At 33.1% G+C, this 24087-nt stretch overlaps 1 protein-coding gene across 1 annotated transcript; it reads right to left on the bottom strand.

Annotated features, from left to right (window-relative positions):
* Positions 1 to 11172: 11172 nt before the first annotated feature.
* Positions 11173 to 24087, bottom strand: LOC106669964 (Bloom syndrome protein homolog). Its single transcript, XM_014399892.2, has 24 exons — positions 23838 to 24087; positions 23690 to 23769; positions 21127 to 21170; positions 20945 to 21055; positions 18920 to 19460; positions 18769 to 18833; positions 17807 to 18704; positions 17646 to 17752; positions 17354 to 17575; positions 17209 to 17296; positions 17002 to 17149; positions 16797 to 16928; positions 16639 to 16737; positions 16411 to 16576; positions 14387 to 14582; positions 14122 to 14306; positions 13884 to 14049; positions 13634 to 13821; positions 12224 to 12412; positions 12026 to 12164; positions 11755 to 11950; positions 11649 to 11690; positions 11551 to 11583; positions 11173 to 11442 (listed from the first exon to the last, which is right to left on the bottom strand). Exons 1-24 carry the CDS (start codon positions 23945 to 23947, stop codon positions 11367 to 11369), a joined length of 4221 nt encoding a protein of 1406 aa, XP_014255378.1. The 5' UTR covers positions 23948 to 24087; the 3' UTR covers positions 11173 to 11366.

The raw sequence follows: 24087 nt of genomic DNA, 5'->3' as shown, positions 1-24087 counted from the left end.
CTTACAAACTTTTCCATTAGATTTTACATACAAAAAGGAACCAAAAAGTCCTAGTTAACTATGGTCCAAATTTCAACACTTTAGGAGTTATTTCACTTTTTCTGATTTTTTTACATTTCACGACCTTGCTTCAAATAAACAATGATAACTCCAAAACTAAAGGTTTTTGGACAAATCTGTTGATATTATTGAAAACTACGTTAAATTCCCAATAAGATGTGATCATTACCTAAACTTGTAAACCTTCGTAAAATAAGCGTTTTAGTAGCGAGAACTTTGAAATTTTTTTTTCAAAGTTGAAAAACTTACTATGGCGATTCTAAACTACTATTTCCAAACCTAGAGACCAGAAAATTTCAGAAAACGTACTCCATTTAATATCCTTTTAAATGGTGCAATTGCTTTTTTATTTTTTTTTAATATGCAGAAATTGATGAAGGAAAATAAAAAACTGTGTTGAAGGATTGGTAAGGTGGAAAGATTAATAACAACAAAAAATAAAAAACTTAAAGAAATTTTGAATCAATTTATTAAATTTTTTAAATCTTGATACTAAAACGTTTATTTCACGAAGGTTTACAAGTTTAGTACTGATCACATCTTATTGAAAATTTAACGTTGTTTTCAATTTTATGAACGGATTTGTCCAAAACCTTTTAGTATTGGAGTATCATTGTTTATTTACAGCAAGGTCGTGAAATGTTAAAAAATCAGAAAAAGTCGAAAAACTCCGAAACTGCTGAGATTCGTACCATTAATTAGGACTGTTTGGTTCCATTTTGAAGGGAGAATCTACTGACAAAATTTATCTACTCGGGTTATAAACGTGTTGAAAACGAACACCCTGCATAATATGTAATCAGGTGTATTTTGGGATAACGAGACCATGTCCTTTAGAAATTTCTTTTCTGCGTACTTCTCTTAATTAATTTTGTAAAGACAGTTTAGAAATTAAATATTACTGTTTTGTATCTTATTTTCTTTTTTCCAGCTTGTATTCTCTTCTAAATCCTAAGCTTTTCGATTCTTACAAGTAAATTAACTTATAAAGTTCCCATGGTTCAATAGTAATTTAACCTTTAGATCAAAACGAAGCAATTAGAAGATGAACAAAAATTGTATATGGATCAAGACCATCAAACGCATTCTCGGAGTCTTTTGTTATTACCGGGTAAGGAAGGGGTGGCCGGGAGGGATCGTTTGGCTTTTCCTATGATGCCGTACTTTATTGTCATACAGAATCCACTTTTCATCCCCGTCATTAATTTTCTCTAAGAAACGGACCAATTTATTGACGTTTTGAGAGTAAACCGGGGTTAATAAGAAACAAACGCGTCCTGTTAAATTCCTACGGCTCGACGAGTCTAGATGCGCCTACAAACGAAGTAACTCCAAATGGGAAACTTCCTGCGATAAGACAAACATTCCCGCTATCTAAGGAGAGGTAACCGTGGATGATTTTCGATTAAAGCTTTGAATCTATGTTACATCTCCTTACTGCGCAATTTTGTCTTACAGTGAAAATTCTTAGTTAAACGAGTTTTTTCTTTATACTGCTACTCTTCTATATTTTAAATTAACTTAATCGCTAAACAAATCGTCCTAAGATTTCGAACATTAGCTAAGAGAAAAGCCAGCAAAATTTTTAGGGCCGAATTCTGAGATTTTTTTAAATAAAGCAAGTAGTGTTTTGTTAAAATTGTTTAATTTCAATATCTATATAATTGTAAATACACTACTCTTCAAAAAAACGAAAAGAAAAAATTTGACACTGGTTTTTGAATGAAAACATGGCCAAACTTAGAAATGCTTATTTTCTTATCCTTTTCGATCAGAGACGTTCACTAGGTCTCATTTTTTTAAAAAACATTTACGCCAAATGAGATGCATTTTTAAAATGTTTTCCTAACTTCAGTCATTCATCAGTAAATTCAAATATTCGGGAACATGTTAATTTTTGCACTTTTTACGAAAACACGGAGCCAGGAAATCGTCCTGGAGCGGCGCCCTATAGCAATCACTCCCTCTTCCGATTTTCAAGAATGCATAAATTTGAACCGTCATGTTTTCGCAAATTTTACCCTCTACAACTTTTATTCCAAGGACTTGTACAAAAAAATGAACAGGGAAGCGACTGTTCTTACTTTAACCTTTTGGGATGCAGAATACTTCTGATGGTCGATAACCACTTATTTACCTCATCACAGAAAATCAATTTTTCCTTCCCATTTCACAGGCGTTGCGGCAGTTTGGCTTCGAATAACGTATTGAAAAAATAGGTTTATGTATGGTAAAATCGGGAAAGAGAGCGATCTATTTCTATTAGCACGTAAAAAAACCACGTTTTTTGTCCAAAAATTGCGAATAACTCGAAAACGGTTGAGAAGTCGGGCAAAGTGGAAAGTGATCAATCGAAAGCTTATTAAAATTTTCTTTCGATTGTTATAAGGCGCCACTCCGACGATTTTCTGGCTCCACAGCTCTATTTGAGTTTTCGTAAAAAGTGCAAAAAATAACGTGTTCCCGAAATTTTGAATTTAGTAATGAACGACTGAAGCTAGGACAACGTTTAATAAAGTCATCTTGTTCAGCGGAAAACTTTCGCTAAAAAATGGGACCTAAGGTCTGTGACTTAGAAGTCTGAGAAAATATGCATAATAATTACTTTCGATTAATTAATCTGTATTTAAGGTATCGGTTGAGATAAAAAAATGTCAGTGTCACAAGCGGGATTCGAACCCACGACCTTTGTCTAAATACGCCGCTGCTCTACCACTTGAGCTATCGTGGGAAGTTAGTGTCCGAGTTGATCGTCCCATATTGAAATCATACGTTGATATGCATACGCTCGATATTTCGACCACTCAACGTAATTATCACAAAACCCAAGGTCTATTTATAATAAAGTCGATTTGATTGCTACTAGTTACCGAACTAGATTATAGAATATGTAGGCATACAGACATATGGTGCATAATCAACCAAAACCACTTTGAGAACGTGTATTTTATGACCATCTTGCATTGATTTAGTACTAATGTTAGCTTTAAGTTTTCTTACTCCTTAAAATTTTTATAACTTAAAATACAAAATAATTAATTTATCAGATATTTGATCGATTAAACAGTGTAACGGGCTTGTAAGCCTGTCCGAAGGGGGGGAGACCAACAGTTCTGCAACACTTACAGGTCTTGCGGGTTTAGTATACCGAGAGCCCCGTTTAAAAACGTCCGAATCGGAAAATATGTACTAATTTTTAATTATTTTTATCAGCTTATGCTTAATTATATAATTACTCGATTAATTATACACAATTTATTCGAAATGAAAAATTTGTGTCACAGGCGGGATTCGAACCCACGAGCTATGACCTTCGGCTAAATACGCCTCAAGTGGTAGAGCAGCGGCGTATTTAGCCGAAGGTCGTGGCTCGTGGGTTCGAATCCCGCCTGTGACACTGACTTTTTTATCTCAACCAATGCCTTACATACAGATAAATTAATTGAAAGTAGTTATTTGTCAATCGTACCACGAAATCTAATGGAAATAATAATAGATAGAATAAAACAATGTTATCATTCAATATAATCCTTCCTATACATCCAAGCTGCCTGCTGTATTACACCAATGCAGCCCAATTGGATCCACTCAACAAATTTAAAAAAAAATTCTTGTAAGTTCGAAGAATAATCTTCTATGTTCAAAAAGAATAAGGCAAACCGCTATAAAATGGAAAATGTTCTTCCTTGCTTTCAAGTCACAAAGCACAAAGTCTCGTTCAGAAGCTTGGTACGGTTTGTAGTTCAGGTTAAGCAACTCGTCTCTTAACTTCACCAACCATCTGATGGATCGAGGATCTAAATTTTTTTTTTCAAGTCAAACTTGCACACTTTACTTTCGGATTTAGTTCTCTGTATATTGTGTTATGTTGGGACATTGTTTTTGCCACAAAACTCCTCTCTCAGGGATTCTCTAACCAATATAATTAAAGAATGAAGGTTAGTCTTAAGTGCTCGAGTGTCACAAAAATCAAAATTAGGGTCAAGGATAGCGATGGAATCATCATGGAGCTAGTGCCTTCCATTCAAATGCCAAAAATAGCCCTTTTTGCTATTTCACACGCCATGATCTTTGAAAGCCTGTGCGATGGTAAACCTATAACTCTCGTCATGTATTTAAAGTGGGAATTTAAAATAAAAACATATATTGGGTCCATTTTGAATGAGCACAGATACATTGATTAAACCTAAAATTTCTATATTGTGTACGTCATTGTATAAATTCATTTTCACATCTTACATGTGTTTGTATCATTTAAACAATGTTTATAAATCCCAGGCACTGAAGATGATCTCAATAAAGATCGAAACGTTGGCAGGATAAAGAAAATGTTTTTTTAAACCTACATCACACCAGACCGCATCTCACGATCTCTAAATAATCATTAATTAACGGCCGTCTACTAACCACTATTCATGGCGATTTAATAAAAAGATAAGTAATTAATAACCTGTAAAGTGATTATAAATATTTGCAAATATATTTATGAATTTATTATAGATGGTATTTATTACTGTACCGATATTTAAACGGTCATTATGTAAAAATCTTTCGCAATGAGAAATTTTTAAGAGCATTTTATCTAGGCGTACACCTTTTATCGTAAAAAAACGACCGACTAATATTTATATTGCTAAGCAATTTTCAACGAGGCGAGCAGTTTAGATGTGGGTCAGACTCCAATGTCCCAGTCAAGGCCTCGGAAACGACAGAATTCGCTTTGTTGCCCCGAACCAGTGAAAGAAGGGAAAAAAATCATTAGCCTAAAGTGGTTTCGACGCTCGAAACTCATTAAAGTCGAGAGATAAACTGTCGAGTACCCTATTACTTTACCAATGACTTGTAGGCTAAAAATTTTAATTTTTGTCTCACAATAAAAATAACAGTGGTCTATTCGTTTTCCAGTTTACCTCAGAAAATCCAATCACGTTAGAACAACTTGTACATTACTTAAACTTAGTGTTTTCTTACATGATATGATTTTATGCTGAAAATTTTCTAAAAACAAACTTTTAGCGTTTTGTATTTATAAATTATTTATTTTAAATTGACCTGGGCAAATAAGTAAATATTAGTCTAAGAAATTAAATTATAAATTAATGATTATTTGGAGGTCGTCAGATGCGGTCTGGTGTGACGTAGGTTTTAGAAAAATATTTTCTTTATCCTGCCAACGTTTCGATCTTTATTGAGATCATCTTCAGGGCGTGGGATTTATAATTGTTCAAATTTTACAAGTAGATGAAGGATGTGAGAAAAAAGTGAATTTATACAATCTAGAAAATTTTAGATTAAAAAAAATGAAAAAAAATTTTAGACTCAATCGTACTCACTCAAAGTGTTTGTTTTCCGTGTAGATGTGTCATTTTTGTCTTGTCGTCGTTATAAATTAACAACTAAATTACGATCAATACATATATAAAAACAATTTCACCTGGTCTAGTAACTGTCTAATAATTTTATTATCTATAGTTTATAAAAATTTAAAAAATTTTTTTAATTCCAATTAATTTTTTTTAATGTAAGGTCTTGGTTGAGATAAAAACTCATTGTCAGGAGCGGGATTCGAACACACTACCTTCGGCTCAATACGCGCTGCTCTACCACTTGCGCTATCGTGACCTCGATCCTCTTGGACACCAACTCTCCATCTACAACCGTTCGAATTTTCTCTCTTTTTGCCATTTCCAAAATTTTCAAGTGGTAGAGCAGCGGCGTATTTAGCCGAAGGTCGTGGGTTCGAATCCCGCTCGTGACACTGACTTTTTTGTCTCAACCAAAACCTTACATAAAAAAGAATAATCGATTGAAAGACGTAACTTGGTCAATTGGCCACTAAAACATAAATGGATTAATATTTTTTACGTTGGAAAATGAATCAATCTTGATGGAAAAAGTAAATTGTTTAAATAATTATTTTAAAAAAATATATATTTATATAATTTTCACTAAAGAAGGGTTCTTATTACTTATTTGATAGTCACTTATCGAGTTTTGCACCCAGTTTCTAATAAATTAGGGTACTACTGTCAGTTGGTTAAAAAAAAATTATTTGTCCGACTTAGTGTGCTTGACGTTGTGTATTTCCTAGAAGTTGTTGCCATGGCAATTACTGTAAAGCTAAGTCACGCACACAACAGATCGATGCCACAGTCCACTATCGATCATAACTTTTACATATTTCTTTAACCATACTGTCAAGTAGCCGTTGTCAAGAGGATTTCCCGGTCACAATGACAGTTTTGCCACTGGGTGGTCTATACTGTCAATTTATTAGTAAATTCATTCAAAATATATCTGGATTTTTTTCTGCAATTTTCTCAAAATAAATTGAACAAAATGGCGTGTATGTATAGTTCAATTTTCATTGGAATTGAGTAAAATGTCTTTTTTGTTTGATTTTTTTTATACATTTAAAAAAATATTAAATATTTGTAATCAATTTTTCTGACTGTAAAATGTATTTTTTTTAAACTTTTATTTTTAAAATGGTTTTCACAATTTATATTTGTGCCATCAAATCAACAACAGAGTCAAGAAGTCTTCCACTGTTGGACGAATTCCAACGGAGGGAATATAATTAGGAAGGATTCACGTCCGTTTTTGCTACAAAATCGAACTACAGGATTCAGCCTCACCCTTCGGCTATCCAAAATGGAATAGAGAAGAAAAAAATTGCCGGTTTGGAAAAAGGAATTAGAAGGGACACGTGTGGGCCGACTCATGCGATAGTGCAATTAACTACAGGCAAAAGCCAGGGCAGTTTCTTTAACACGCCACCCAAACCCAAGGTAAAACATTCTGCACTGCATCATTTGAAAATATTGCTACGGCCCTTTTACTATAGCATGAGGTTTGCTAATCTGACCGATAATTTTTTTTATTACGAGGGAAATATATTTTTAACATAAAATTACCGACATATCAAATCAGCATGGTAATAATTTAGAAAAAAAATGATGTAAATTGAACCAATAGAAATGTTTGAATAAAATCGGACACGACTACTAAAAAAAATTATAAAAAATATAATAATCAAAAATTACCCTTTATTTAAAAAAAGCAAAATAAGCATTTTTTGGAGTGTTAAAATTTGCTGCATATTCAGCGAGGGATTCCAGTTCGATCATTTTTTTCAGAAGGCAATAAAGTAAAGAGAGTCAAACAACGTTCACTAATTTCAAAATTAAATAATAAAAATGACGCGACATTTTCACAATTTCGACATAACTTTTGATTAATAAAACATATTACAAAAGATACCCCCTTACATGGTATATGCAGTGCCATGTAAATATATCTAAATTAAAAAATAATAATTATAAAAAACTCGGAACTACAAACGACCTAACGCTAAGGTTATTCCTTTTTTTTTAATCATTTTATTATAATCTTATTTCTTTCCCAGGTCATGGGAGAATTTCAGGCAACGAGACAGACCTGCTTATTCCCCTGACAGAATACCACGTGTCTGTGGTTTTTTTTCCAAACGCTTCTCTCTCACCTCTCTTTCTGTTTCACCCATTCTCTTTATCTTTTTCAATTTTTCTCCACCCTCTCTCTTTCTTTCACTCTCTCTCTCTCTCTCTCTCTCTCTCTCTCTCTCTCTCACTCTCTCTCTCTCTCCCCTTCTCTATCTCATTTACTACTTAATGACTCACTCCCATTCCCCACTCACGCTTTATTTCTCTCTCTCTCTCTTTCCTTATCAATAATACTCACCCACTTTCTATATTTCTAGATTTCTCTATTTCCTTCACTTTCTTTCTCAATCTCTCTCTCCCTCTCTCTCGCCCTCTCTCACCCTCTCTCGCGCCCTCTCTCTCTCCCTCTCTTTCCTTATCAATAACACTCACCCTCTTTCTATATATCTAGATTTCTCTCTTTCTTTCACTTTCTTTCTCAGTCTCTCTCTCTCTCTCCCTCTCCCTCCTTCTCTCTTGCCCTCTCTCTCGCCCTCTCCCCCTCTCTCTCTTTCTCTTTCCTTATCAATAACACTCACCCTATTTCTATATATCTAGATTTCTCTTTTTCTTTCACTTTCTTTCTCAATCTCTCTCTCCCTCTCTCTCGCCCTCTCCCTCCCACCCTCTCTCTCTCTCTCTCTTTCCTTATCAATAACACTCACCCTCTTTCTATATATCTAGATTTCTCTCTTTCTTTCACTCTCTCTCTCTCTCTCTCTCTTATCCTCCTCTTCCTATATTCTCTCTCTTTTTATTTTTGCCTCTCTTACTCTCTCTCTCTCTTTTCATTAATATTAAAAAAATTAAAGCTAATGTATTAGGACATCACAAACAGTTTGCAAATTTAAAGAAAGATAATGTTATAGAAATCAAAATTGATGACAGTATATTAATTTTAAACAACAAAATAAAAACTCTAGGCTTAGTAATAGATAAATATTTAACCTGGAATACATATATTGTTAAATCTTGTAGCAGAATAAATTCCATTGTATACCAATTAAAAAAAATAATAATAATTTTTCGATGTCGTCATTCTTGTCCGCTCCGTATGACTTCAACAAATTATGAAACAACAGGTCACTAAGAAACTAACTATTTCATATTAATAATTCATCCGTGAAGCTAAAGCTTTTTAATGCACTGATGCTTCCAAATTTAACTTAGGGCCTTGCAGTAATTTCTTTTCTTTCTAGTAAAAATCTTCATAAGTTGTAACTATGAATATGTGTATTCGCTATATCTGTAATCTACACTATTACTCTATAATTTATGACCAATACTATAATTTATCCATTTTAAAAACTGACAATTTGTTAAAATACTAAATTTTGACTATTTTCCATGACATGATAACAATACAAAAATAATTTAATTTTTATTTAATTTATTTGATATTGTTTCTCATTTTAAAGTAAAAAAAAAAAACTACTTTTACACCTTCTCAAATTGCATTTAAAATGCCTTTGCATCATACACACTGTTTTTATAATTTATTTTTGTTAAATCTGTAATACTTTACAACAATTTACCTTAATGTTTTAAAATCATGTAAATCTAAAAGTATTTATAAGAAACATCTAAAAGCTTTTCTCTCATTGCATTATGTTTAATCATACTCTGTATGTCAATAATAATTAAAAATATATGTAGACAGTAAAAAATTATATTTGTATGTACGAATGCTCGTTAAGTGCAAGAAATATCCAAGAGGCCTAATCTTGCAAGGGTTTATAAATGAAATGTTCAATTCAATTCGTTCCCTTTCTCTCTTGTTCCATTTCTCTCATTCTGCTTGACTTATTAAATTTTAAGCGATTCAACCCACAAAATTGTTATAAGTGATCAATTAAATCCGGCCCCTTATTTTAAAAGCCCCTACCTGGATAAAAAAGTATTGAGTTTTTAATTTTTAATGTTTATACAATAATACGCATGTCATGTAAGAATTAAAACATGCTTAAATATTTTTCTTAACATCTTTGAATTCATCAGTGGCAGGTGATATTTTCTGTAATGGATTCTCCTCTTTAAACCATCAGCCATATGAATTTCTCAGCGTCTTTTGTTAATACGAGGTATGGTAGTACTGTATATATACGGAATCCATTTTTCTCTCCCCTCCCCCATTAATTTTCTCTAAGAAATGGATGTATTGGCATTCTGAGAGTGAACCAGTTAATCAGAAACAGAAACACATTCTCTTAAATTCCTGTGGCTCGAGTCTAGAAATTGCGATTGAATTCACTATATACTACACTTCAACGTCCTGCAATGAGGCAAACATTTCTGCTATCCATAGCATGATTTTTGATTAAATTTAAATCTATTTTCGTCTTTCATTGACAAATCTTTGTCCAACTAATGACAAGCCATTTTTTAGCCTGTATTGTTTATTTGAAGAATAATAAATATACAATTAAAACATGGTCAAAATTGAATCTTTTTGTTAATAATATTAAATTAACCTGGAGTTTGTGATATTGGTTTTAACTGATTCTTCTCCAGGATCTCAAATGAAACCAACCCTAAAATTAAAATTTAACTAACAATTTGTTGTTAGTCTAGGGGGACCGTGGAAGCTGAGTGGTTAAGGCGTCAGGCTCTCGACTAGTAGATCCCGTGGTCGTGGGTTCGATTCCCACCACCACCTTTGGACTTTTTTTTGGTGTCTAAGGTGACGGTGGCCGCAATTGAAAGGAATTGACACAGCACTCATCAATGGAAGGTCTGGAGCAGGATCTGATTCCAGCGACCCTGAAATTGGTCCCAACACCCTTCAAAAATTAATTTCTTCGATGGAAGAAAACTGGCACACCTGGGACGGAATTGACACGTGTGTTGCGAGCCCCCCAAAAATGGAGCCAGGAATATAGTGCAATAAGCTGTAGTTCTGGAGAAATGCCTTTTAACCCATCATAATTAAAGAACTTTTATTAAAACTTTCAAATTTCTGTTTTCATTTAATTTAGTTCACATTAAAATAAGTATGTTATAATTAATATAATGATAAAAATACTTATAGTTTTAAATAAACAAGATTTTTTTTCAAGGTTATCTGCTTTGGAAATGCATTTTATCGAGTAGATTTGGAGGTTTTTAATCCCAGAATCACAAAATGAAGAAGGTAGTGCCAATTGCCAAGTGCTCACAAAGGCCTTCCAACTGCTTCTTTTTTTTTGTCACTACATTTTTGTTTGATGAATTTAACAGGTAGATATTTCATGAGAGTTTGATGCCACGGTAGTGTGATCCATCTGGTGAAACAACTCGCTGATGATGCCTCAGTGGCCTCATATTGTCTGTGTAGCTTCACATACAGGTGAGACACATTCATTTTTGCATGTCAAGGTGCCAAAAAAGGTGAAAATTGCACGGTGATAGGTCAGGGCTATAGGGAGACGATCAAAGTGTGCTGAAAACTGGCAGATCTGCAGTCTCGGCTCCTTTCTGTAAAAGTCAAAGGATCTGGCACACTTTATGGAACCTTAGATACATTGTCATGACGTTTTGACATCTATAGCTCATTCTGACTCGGAAGTTGTTTATATTTGATATAACCTCATACTTTTGGTTTGAAGTATAAAAATTGGTCAGAATGTGATTGAAATGACTACATATATAAACATTAATTTATTTCAAAAACAGATTTGTTATTTAAATATGACACTTACAAAATGATACAAAAATATGTACAGGGTTTAACAATTATTTTCACACAACAAAAAGTGGGCTAGCTATAAAATTGTGTAGCTTATGTATAAATGTGACATTAACGTATTAAGTATTGATAATTACAGGTTTAAAAAATACATTATCACTAAAACAATCACAGATAAATTAGAAAGAACCTCTTGGAAGTGGGATGTAAGTGCCTCCCTTTTTTTTAGGAGACCTTACGCCAAGTCCGCCAAGGCTGAAAATGAGATAAAATTTATTTTTAAAAAATACAAAACTATTTAAATAGAGATAATGATAAAATATGGAAACTCTTGAGTACAATTAAAATGTGGAATTTACTTACCCTACTTTCTTTGCTACTGCTGCCAATTTTGTCCTAGGAAAAAAAACCCAGAAAAATTGTAATGTTAATTGAAAATAAGAAATGTTTAAAATTATTACCTGAGTGTGGAACCATCTTTTTTTGATGAAGTCGCCTTTCTCCTGAAATTAGAATTTTTTTTTAATAAAAACATTTCAGCAGATAAGGCATGAACGACGTAATTACTTTGTAACTCTTCCACGCTTGCTTGATCGTCCTCTGAAACCTTTTTTCCTTCCTCTAAAACCAGAGCTGGTGGAAGGTTCCGAAGATGGAAAATATGGCGATTCAGTTCTAGCTGATAACCAGTTTTCTCCATTTTCCATTGCAGCATTAACGGTTGACTTCTGCGATAGAGCTTCTGCCTTTTCGCATAATAGCACTGCAATTTAACAAATTTTATTTCCACGTCCAATTTTTTTTATTTATTTTTTTTTTTAGTTTTAAGCATGAATACCATTTCTTGAGGCTTCAAAATTTTCTATTATTTCCATCAGTTGTTTTCCGTAACGATCAAAATTTGCTTTTGTCACACCAACAATTTTCAACATTTCTTCTTCGGTGGTTGGCATGATTTTCGACATGGATCTTAAAGCCTTGATGAATGATAAAAATTAATTAACTGAAATTTTGGGTTTTCATGAGGATTAATTACCTCAATTCCCATGACAGAGTTAGAATTAACATGGAGCTCGAGAGCAATATCGCGAACTTTTTCCAACAGCGCAAGGTAACAACTTTCTTGGATGTCCTTGATGTCTTCATCCTCAGAATCGCTGGAATCTCCGCTACCTTTGTTGTTTCCAGTAACTTTTGTACCCTTGCTCTTCATAGCAAGGGTCACCTAAGAGAAATATAAAATATTGAAATTAAAAAAAAAAAATAATATGCTTATAATGGGCTATAAAATGAGTCCGTAGCGTTTTCAATAATTAAATTTTATCCTTTTTCTGTTTTGAAGCAATATTTGCAATTATTGTTCACACACTCTTAAAACGGATTAGTTAACGGTTTCATTTGGGATTTAAAATGGAGGAAAAAATAATACATTTTTGCCATTTAATCATTTTTTATTACCGCAAAAGGGAAAACCGAGCTCAGACTGCTAGAAAAATTTGTGATGTTTATGAGGCTTTAGGTTCAGAAGTATAATTTTGTTTTGGAAGACTAAAAGAAAATTCAAGATTAAAGATTCAAGAAAATTGAAAGATGATGACCAAATTTAAGCTTTTGTCACAAATAATCCAACTCAACAATACAGGACATCAGAGACCTTTGTCACAAGCATTTCAACGCATCTGCGACAGCTGGATATATTTGTCAGCAAAATATGTTGCCTTATGTTGACTGAGAAGAATTTATTAAACCATCTCTCAATCTGTGATTCCCTCCTTCAAGTGAATGTAAACAATCCACTTTTTTAAAAACAACAACTGGGGATGAAAAGTAGGCCCTTTATAATATTCAAAGAGGAAAATCCTGAGAGGCAGGAATCCACCAATAAAAACTCCAAAAGATGGATTACAACCCAAGGATATTGTGTATTTAGTGGGGTTGAAATGATATGCTTTATTATCTGTTGTTTTTTTTTTTTGCCCAACCAAACCATTAATTCTAGGGTATACTGCACATAAATGTTGCAATTAAAGTTGATAATTGGCAAAAAAAAAAAAAAATGGCCGGTATTAGCCAATTGGCTAGTCAAAGGTTATTGTTTTCCACCAGGGTTACGCATCTTTTTTGTCTTTGGAGACACACCAGAAACTGTTCAAGCATGGCTGGCTGGGATGTGCCCATCCACCGTATTTGCCTGACATTTCCCCCTTCAGATTTTCACTTATTCCGAGCTTTACAAACATACATAATTGAAAAAACTTCATGAAAAACTACATCAACAGGTTCACTGCTCATTCACGGTCGTAAAAATCTGAAGTTCTGGGATGGTGGAATTACAGGGAAGATGCAGGTAATGGAACAAAATGGTTCATGGTACCTGAAATTTTCATTTAATTTACACTATGAACTTATTTTATGACCTGACTCAATCAATGTATTTTTTTTTTACCTTTTCATTTCCAGATATAAGCTGCTGCCCCCTTGGACCAATTTTTATGTAAGTATTTACAATACCATCTCTAGAAGGAAGATGGAGTTCATCTAAAAATCCGTCTAAAGTCAATTTATGTAGCATTCTTTCAATATCTCCTCTATGCCAGGACTTAAGCATCCCATGAATTTTATGTCTATTATGTCCTAAATGATTTTAAAAAAAATATTAACATAAAAATTTAATTAAAACTATATATTGTTATTACCTGCAGAAATCACTTTTTTAGCTTCACTTCCTTTGACAACATCGACAATATGAGGTGTGGTGAAATTTTTCGCCCAAGTCGAATTTGAAACATTTCCGCATATGTCTCTGATCCCCATGACGACATCTTTGGCGAAAGCTGTCACATCGATGGTTTCAAATTGTTCCTGAAAAATATACAAGCGACGATACACAATATATTTGTGGCGATAAAATAAATGAAAACGTATTAGGCTTACTTGAGAGGAGCAATTGTCGCAAGTGGTACTTGGATGAGAAAGGCAGCTCGTTTTGGAAAACTTCTCGCCGAAATAATTTAAAAGCATAACTCTCCTACATTCAGTCTTATTTTCGCAAAATGCTACGATTCTCCACAAATTATCGATGTGGGTTTGTTTAGATTCAGCAGTACCTTCTCGATCAACTGGATTACAAAATAAACAATAATTAAATAAATTCCTAAGAAAACAAGGATTAAAATGTATTTAAATTAAAAATCATTACAATCAATCATTTTCCTTATTCTATGCATGTCGGAATAATTGTAATAAAGCATGCAATTCGACTTTTGCCCGTCTCTCCCAGCTCGCCCAGCTTCCTGATAATATCCTTCTATAGATTTGGGAAGAGAATAGTGTATGACAAATCGGACATCGGGCTTGTCAATGCCCATTCCAAATGCTATTGTAGCACAAATAACCTAGAAAAATTAATAAATTTATATGATTTGTATGAAAAGTTCATAAAAGAGAGGAAACAAGGAAAAGACAGGTAAGAATTATCGTAAATTGTATTTAGTCACTATCTTTCAACCCATAACAATGATAATTCTAACAAATTAAAACTTCAACAAGGATGGTTCTATCTTGTATTTCTTCACAGTTTTTATTTCTAAAATACAGGGGAGTCTGTTAATCCGTACGCCTACCTAAAGCAGTTTGTCAGAAAAATGACAGCATCATTCAAAAATAATCCTAGCTCTTTATTTATAATTAACAATTAAAAAAAAATGACCAGAAATTATTTCAAGTCGGGAACAGAGTGAAAATAGGAAATGGCATTTTCAGAATTTTTTGGAGCACATCCCCAAACAATTTTTAAACCATTTTAATCAAGGTTGGTAATCAAATTTTATGAAAATTCCAATTTAAGGAATCTACCTCCCCAGCCATAAGATAAGCTGTCACTATTCACTTCCTAACAAGTGAAGACCAAGCCACAAGTTTTAAGATTTTGAAGCAACCAATGTCTACATTTATTTCAGACATCTTCCAGGCATGATCTCTATAAATTAATTTAATTTGATTCTACAGTTACATGAGATTCCACAGCATGAGGGGAACAGCAGTGGCCAAGTGGTTAGGGCGTCTAACTCGTATTGCCACACTAGCTAGGTTCGAATCCAGACATAGCCCATGGATTTTTAATTGTTAATAATATGAAGAAAGTATTGTAAAATGGTTTGAACCCTCATCTGATACACCCAATGGATAGTTTGATGTTAAGCCCACCTGTATGCGCCACAATGAGTCTAGAATTCCATAATGGATGGGAAATAATAACTCGTGACACACCAGATTTACTGTGACAATGAGTCTGGGAAGCTCAGACGCACGTGAGGATTCATCTCAGACACAAAGAATTGAGACAAAAAGTTTAGTCAATCCAAATACAAATCAGTCAATGGAGAGAAAAAATTTCTTTTGTAAACCACTTTTATTTTTAAATGAGAGTTCATAACAGCAGAGGTCATATCAACCCTTGGAGTGAAAAAACAAAAAAAACATTTGCCATGCAGGGCTGCTGGATTTGAACCCAGGACCTTTACTTTACAGAGATGAGTCCCATGTAGCACCTACATACTGTTCAAATTGTGTGTATAGTTGAACAAAAGTCATTTCAACTTTCAACAATAATTTTTCATTTATTTTACTTAATCGAACAAAATGGGTAAATAATTAATTAAAATAATCTAACAAGCACATACACACAGAAGAGCAAACTGCATGGTCTTCACAGAATAAAAAATTAAAAACAAATTTAAAAAAGCTTTTCCAGTTGAAAAAAATTGAAATGACTGTACAATATGTCTGTATATACATTCTTTGTAAAGTCATACAGTAAAGCTTAACATCCAACGGTCATTGGATGTCACAGAATCAAAGGGTTAAACCACTTTACAATATCATTATTAGTTAAAAGCCATGGACTGCCAATTCAAACCTAGAACCACCAAGCTAATACGCGTCCGACATTGTAACCACTCAGCCACTACGGTCCCCTACATTCCTTAATAAATTAAACAATTTTTTTTGCCTAGTTTCTGCATTTATTCAGCTAATATGAATTTGAACTAAAATGAACAGAGCTCAGTCTTAATTAGTTTGGATTATTGGGACTCTACAGTACAAAAACAATAAAAATACAACATTGGATAAAATGTTTTATAAATAAATATTTAAAAGATTAGGGACTTTTTAAAATTGAAGGAAATGCTAATATTTAATTATGTAATGCTTTTTCATCACCTTTATTTTATCAGAGATCCATTGAGTTTGTACATCAGATCGTTGTTTGTCCGAAAGGCCGGCGTGATATGCTGCTGATCTTATTTGATTCAGTTTAAGCTGTTTAGCCAAATTATCACAGTCATTTCGAGAAAAGCAATATATAATCCCTGACTGTTTTGAAAACCTGGAAAATTCACGACAAAAAAATTATGACGGTAATTTTCACAATTTAACTCAAAAGCGAACCTTGTCTTGAGGAGGCCGATAATTTCTAACAAAGCTGATTTCCCTGATTTTGTAATAACTTCGTATTTCAAATTCGGCCTATCAAAGCTCGAAAGAAACCTAGAAAATAAAAAATATTACAAGCTTGAAATTAACAATTATATAAATAAAATAAAAACCATTTAGGAGAATTAAGACCCAGTTGAAACATGATGTCTTTCCTAACACGAGGGGTTGCTGTAGCTGTTAATGCCATCATAGGAACATTTTTATAGTTGTTTCTTAAAAGCTTCAATTTTTTATAATCAGGCCTGCAGAAATTGTTTAAATCCTATTAAATTAACATTGTAACTTTTTACATTGTATTTTATAAATTTTTAATACCTGAAATCATGACCCCATTGTGAAACGCAGTGGGCTTCATCAATGACAAACCTTGCTAGCAGGTTATTTTGATACAAAGATAAAAACATGCTATTTAGTCTGTCACTGAAGGAAATTTTTTCAGGCGTCACGAAAAGAATTTTCAATTCTGAAAAAAAAATGTTACTAAAGCCTGACAATATGAAAACAAATAAATTTTCAATATACCAGTATCATTGTTGTATGGTGTTAGTCGATGGTAAACTTCATTAGCTTGATTTTGACTGATATCTCCAGTAAGACATGCAACAGATATCTGGAAAATTAAAATAAAATTGTAATAAATTTCTAAAAAAATCCAATCATTACTCACATCTAACGATTTGAGTTTTTCTGTTTGATCAAAGATGAGGGATTTTAATGGAGAGATAACAATGGTAACTCCCTTGGAAATAGTAGCCGGTAGCTGGTAGCATAATGATTTACCTCCACCGGTTGGCATCAAAACAAAACAATCAAATCCAAGCATAGCAGCATTGATTGCTTCCATTTGGTTCGGGCGAAATTTGTGTAAACCGAATTTTTCTCTAAAAACCTGCACATTTGTTAACAATTTGATGTTTTTAAATTGACAATTATTGGTCAAAAATGATTGAAAAACTTACTTTGAACATTTCTTTACAATGAGGGTAGTTTGTCGAGTTAAACTGCTTTGCACTGTCAATAGAAGTGGTGTCCAAAATTAATGACTGAAAGGTTCGTTCCGTTGTACCTAGACAAATTGTAAATTACTGGTTACAAAAAGGAGTAATTTATTCAAACTTACCATGGTTAGTTTGTTGTGTAGAGGAAACCTGATTTGAAATCCCAGGCTTTACGATTTGAGACTGAGGTCTGGGTGAAGGCTGGAATTCTGTGATTTGTTTGGGTTGAGATAGCATACTCCGTATGATGGGTTTTGGCATTTCTTTAACACTTTTTGTGAACTCATCAGGGCAAAAATCTGAATACATTTTTTCAAATTTACTCGAATCTGAAGGATCCTTGTCAGGAATGTTCAACTTTGGTTCAAACTTATCCGGGGAAGGCTCTTTGCCTGCCATTGAATCCGATATGCTAAGATTTACTTTTGATGTCTCGTGTGACTGTTTGATAGAAGAGGAAAGTATTTCTCGAATATGAGTTGGCTTTTTTAATTTAAAACCGCCAAAGCTTGGTGTTGATGTTTGACTAATTTCAGTAGAGAAATTGTTGATAGGTTGTTCTGAAGTAGCCGGTTTTGTTATATTGAACATATCACTTGAAGCATTTAATGTTAAATCATTAGATATCGAATTATTTATATTTGCATCTTCTTTTAAAGAATTTTCAATTTGATAATTAATTTCATAGTCCATTTCATCAAAATAATCATCCATAGATGTTTCAAATTTATTTTTCTGCGAATCTATAGTTAAATTTGACATAGAATTCTTAGACATGCCAGAATTGAAATCGGCGCTACTCTTGGCTTTGAGAGCATTTTCAACTTGTCTTTTTTTCGCTTTTGCCCTCTGTCTAAGGATTTGCATTTTCGTTAACAAAGAACTGTTTCCCTTCAAGCAAGGTATGAGCTCAGAAACAAATGGCGGTAAGGCTACAAATATATTGAATACCTTTTCTAAGATATCTTGTTCACATTGTTTAATTGTTGATAAACAATTAGACAATGTGTCAGCTGGCATCTAAAAAAATAATGATTTAACTATAGATTTCATTAATGATTTTATAGTCATGTTTAAGGCTTACGTCACTAGACACTTTCTGAAAGCCGGGGTGGGAAGACATACTTTCCAACCAAGTTTCTAAACAATCTAAAATTACCAATTAGAATTAGACTACTGAAATTGGAACAGATCAAAAAAGTTAATTAAAAAAAAGAAGTTATAAATAAACTTACCATCAGGGTCAAATGTACCACTAATAGGATCTTCTTGTTCAGCTTTGGTTGAAATGATATCCCCATTACAAGAATTTTCTTGTGTTGGAATTTCTCTTTTTTTGTCAGGTGAAACATTCTTTTTAACTGGTGTTAAAAGTACCTTTTTCAATTTTTTGTTGATAAAACTAGAATTCAAAGGTTTAGGAGATACTTGGCTCTGAATTGAACATTTCTCGGGCGTATCTAATATGCAGGATTCTGATTTTTTCCTGTCCTTTTTTGGCGACTTTTTTGAAAAATTATTCTTTATCCTTTTAAATTTAAAGGGAGATAGATCGATATCTGAATCGTCGTCGGTGCTGATAAGCACAGTTGAACTTTTCGTTGGCTTAGACTTGACTTGAGTTGGCAATAGTTGAGATTGGTTTGAGTTTAGGCTGTCGTCAATGGTTATAACACTATCATTTTTGGGTTTTTCTGGTTCAGAAGATTTATACTTTTCAGGGGTACTCCAAGGAGACGTATCTTCAATAATGTAGCTTGTATTTCGGGTTTCATTCTGTTGAAACAATTGATCATAAAGTGTAAAAATATCCAAAAATAAATTATCCTTTATGTTAAATTTTACAAATAAATAAAGGTTTTAAATTATCATTTGGTCAACTTGTGAAGCAGACTAAAGACAACTTAGCAATCAAAATTTCAAAAATTATTTTTCTTTTACTTTCAGCTTAACCCAACAGTTCCCAAACTTTTTCTGTTTCCGGCACCCTTAACATATCAGAATTTTTCCGCGACACCCCAAGTCAAAGCAATGAACTATTTCAGTGTAAACTTTAATTCACTTTCAATAAAAGCTTTGATTATATCTAAACGTCTTATTTTGTATTCAATTTTATTTAATAAAGAATCAAAACTCCTGACTTTCTTGTTAAATTTCAAAAATTACCTTTTGAAAAGCAATTAATACTTAATAGCGAAATTTTTTTTTTTGGGGGGGGGCAATAATAATTGCAGCTGTCTTGTTAACATCCAAATTGAGACTGGGTGGCCACCATGGTCTTAGTTTTTAGAGCTATATTGTTTGTAGGGATTATTTTTATAAATATAAAAATAATATTTTTTATAGAAAATTTTCGCAGCGCCCTTGTAGCACAGCCAAGGCGCCCGGGCGCACAGTTTGGGAAATCACTGGCTTAACCCAATAATAATATAAAATTGTGAAATATTGTATACTTCTTTTATAATCCTGGCCTATCTATTCGCACCCGTGGTCAATCAGACTATCCTCAGTGGTACAAATATTTCATAATAAGGCATAATTGACAAAATAACAAACAAAGACACGCTAAAGGTTAGAAAAGTCTACAGATAATTTTTTTTTTCTGACTAGACTTTAGTCAGAGACAGTTTGTCCCTTATACTTTTCTAAATATTCTTCCACAGGTAACTGTTATTTAATTTAATGAAAGGTATTTGTATCACAAAAGCTTGAGCAAATCTGTTGTACAAGTGACTTCTGATGATGACAAAGATGAAATAAAGCATAACGCAGTCTTAACACACCTTTTTTCTACAGTTATTACAAGACATACTGACCTACCAGAAAAAGTTTCACTGGTAAATTCATGTATGTATTTTTACATAAGGTTTGTGGACTTTTATTTATTTATTGCATTTAATATATAAATACATCATATTTTTTGTATTTGCAATATTGGCTGCCCTGTATTCAAATCCCAGCATAGTGAAGCAAGTGTTGTTTTATTTTTCACTTTACCTTCTTTTATTTCATTTTTAATATAGCAACACTCCTTGGAATGATGGGAGGGGATAGCCGTGTCATTGGCAAACGTGGAGAAGACTGTGTTTGGGGAAGTAGGAATATCAGCTGTGTATATTTTAAAAAGGATCGGGCCAATGATCCTCGAGGGAATTTACACATTAAAATAACATAAGTAAAATTTGCAACCCGATTGTACAATGTCAATAAAATATGCATTTGATATATGGTAGTATTTGTCTAACATGAGCTAAACATACCAAATTGCCATGTTTTGCCTTTTGCTGGTCATTTTCTTTCTTTTCTTTCTCAGGTGAACTCCATGGTGACATATCTTCAATAGTGATCTTCTCTTGATCTTTTTCATCATCCTGTCATTTCATAATTTAAAAAAATAACAATAATAAAAAAAAAAATAGGACGAAAGTAGGGAATGCTTTACCTTTTCCACTTCTTCGTCAGATGGAAAAATTATATCATCAAATTCTGAAAGAAAATACAAAAGTTTTCCTTATTTATTTAAAATCATTAAATTCTAAGAAATGTACAAGTTATTTTCTTGCTTAATAAATGTTACTGGAATTAATAATAGTTTAATAACAAAATTAAGCTTAAAAATGTATTAGAACCAGGAATAAAATGTGTGTTTAAGCTCAATTAACCATTCAGCTTGCAATAAGTTAAGGATTCATAGGGATTTGGAATCTCTTCCTCCTTACATTGATACATTTTATTGATTCTTTCTTTCCAAATCTTGCCAGGTTTTTGGATTATGACGAGTAAGTGAATTTATAGTATCCACGTCTTCATTTCTAAGTTGTCATTGATAGTATAATTATGACCAAAAAATCCTATTGAGTAAATGCTGAAATGTGTATAAGCAAAGAAAATGAGAATAGGCAAGGTATATCATAATATTGCGAGATTTCCTCATGCGGCTTGAAGAATGATGAACCTATCATTTATTTCATTTGAGATCATTTTATACTGCCGATCCTCGCCATTTTGTACCGACAAGCATGAATTTTGCATTTTTCCATTTGTCTGATGAGGGTGAGGATAGGTGCACCAAAATTTCGTATGTTCATTTTCTAAAATTAAATTCTGTTTTGTCAAATCATAGAAATGACAAAAATTTCACATGAAGCTTTTTTTGATAATTAAATTCTGTTTTGACAAAAACCGATTTTATATCATCCTAGCAGGAGAAGAACATAAAATTTGATTGTTCCTGATCATTTTGGTCAGCCTATCTTCTCCTGGTTGGTCAGACAAATTTTTCAATCTTCCGTTTGTCTGAAGCAAGGATAGGTGGACCAAAATGATCAGTAATGACCAAAACTTCTCAAAAATTAAATTCTACTTTATCAAAGACCAATGTTGTATCAGTCTAGCTATTCGTGAGTTTTATCCTATGGTCTGTGAGGTGATAAATTGAAATTTGATTTTACTAAACATTTTGGTTTGCTGGACTCAACGGTTCGGGCTGACAAGTTCAGTCATTGTCACTTTACCACTCAGTACGGCGAAATGCTGACATGCGTCTGACAAATCAACCAATGGTATAATAATGGGAAATAACCAAATTGTTCATAACCCTGCAGCCAACAATCTAAACTGCCCAAAAATGAGTAGGAATATTTGTAATTTATTCTTATTCTATTAATTTTAATTAAATTAACCAATGTGTTCTAGTTAGTTGGGTAAAACAAAATAGAAAATACCAAAAACCAATAAATTTTAATCCTCATTTTTAATAACGGATTTACTTAAGAAGAGTAAACATGAAGATTACTCATTTTGTAACTAAACACCTTTTCTCATCTTTTCTCTATTTTAATCCAGTTGTATTCTCTTTAATCATGGAAAGACATCAACTTGAACCAGAAGTTCGCCATATTATTGTGAGAATGAGTCATTGAGGTCAAGTGGATATCGCAGAGCCAGTTGGCGTTTCTCAGAGCGTGGTCTCCCGGACTTTAGACTGATTCCAAGAGACTAGAAGTGCCAATTGGAGGCTCGGTAGTGGATCTCAGCACATTATGACGCTAAGGGAGGACAGAAATATTGTCATAGCTGCAAGGTGGAACCCTTTCCATAGTGCCTGCCAGATCCTAAATGAAGTAAAAGAAGTTTTGGCAAGGCCTTTATTAACACAAACGATATGTAATCGTTTGTGGGAAGTTGGCCTCACATCGTATGCCCCTTTGAGACCACCTGCAATTCAGGAGAGCATGGTGCAGCGAGCACCTAGAAGAGAACATTAATGGAATGCTGTTATGTTTATTAATGAGTCGCGTTTCTGTTGTATAATGATAGCAGGCACTGATGAACCGAGAACAGGGGATGATACAATGACCCTGGAGGAGGAACTGGACTTCATATTGTTGAAGGCAACTTCACCGCAGTCCATTATGTCCAAGAAATTATCGAGGAATACATCCAAACCAGGGATCTCATTGGCATGAATTTTTGATTTCCGACCATTGAGCACATGTGGGATGCGTTGCAGAGAAGGATTTTCGTTCACCACCCTTAGCTAGTAGACCTGCAACAACTGAATACAGCGTTGCAACACCAATGGAGTGAAAATCCTAATGAAATTAGTGGCAACCTTTTTAACGGTATGCCTAACAGGTGCACAGCGGTTTTAGCCATTATACACGGTTTTAGTTTAAAAAAATATTATGCCCAATAAACAGAATTAAGGAATTAAAACCTTTTGTTTTGTTATTTTTCAAAATCCCTTAATTAAATTTTCCTTCAGTAAAAAAATAATAATTTCTAATAAATTTTAATGAAATTCATAATAAAAATCCTAGGGAAAGTAAGTAATACAAAATTGGCAATATTTCTATTCATTTTTGAGCAGTTTATATCAATAGGATAACAATTTAATGAAAATAGGAACAGACTCAATTGGAAATATTCAGCATGCAACTATTTTTTATGGACAAATCTCAAAGGAAATAATTTATATTATAAGAAACAACACAAGTACTGACCAACAGTGGAATGATCATTATCCTTCTCAAATATTCCCTTTTGTTCCTTGACACCATTGTTTTGGGTTTCAAGTTTCTGGCTGGTACAAAAGAATAATTAGTTTAACATTAAAAAAAAGGAAAAACACTTTTTTATTTTTGTAATTACCTATTTTTCCCTATTAAATAGTTTGTCAAAGTCCCTTGTTTGTTCTTGAATTTTGACAGGCTGAGGGACTGTCTGGACGTTTTCAACTGGCCAGACAAACCATTTTCCATAACGGCTTCGTTTCATTAGACAAAAGGGAACCGTTATAAAAAAACAACAAAGAAAAACACAACAAGAACAATTTTATATAACAAATATAACGTTTTCAAACATAACTTGTTTTGGTAACAATTGAGTTAAGGTTACTTAG

The sequence above is a fragment of the Cimex lectularius genome, unplaced genomic scaffold (assembly GCF_000648675.2).
Source record: "Cimex lectularius strain Harlan isolate CLEC.00 unplaced genomic scaffold, Clec_2.1 scaffold187, whole genome shotgun sequence".
Lineage (NCBI taxonomy): Eukaryota > Metazoa > Arthropoda > Insecta > Hemiptera > Cimicidae > Cimex > Cimex lectularius.
This window is presented reverse-complemented; position numbering and strand designations above follow the sequence as displayed.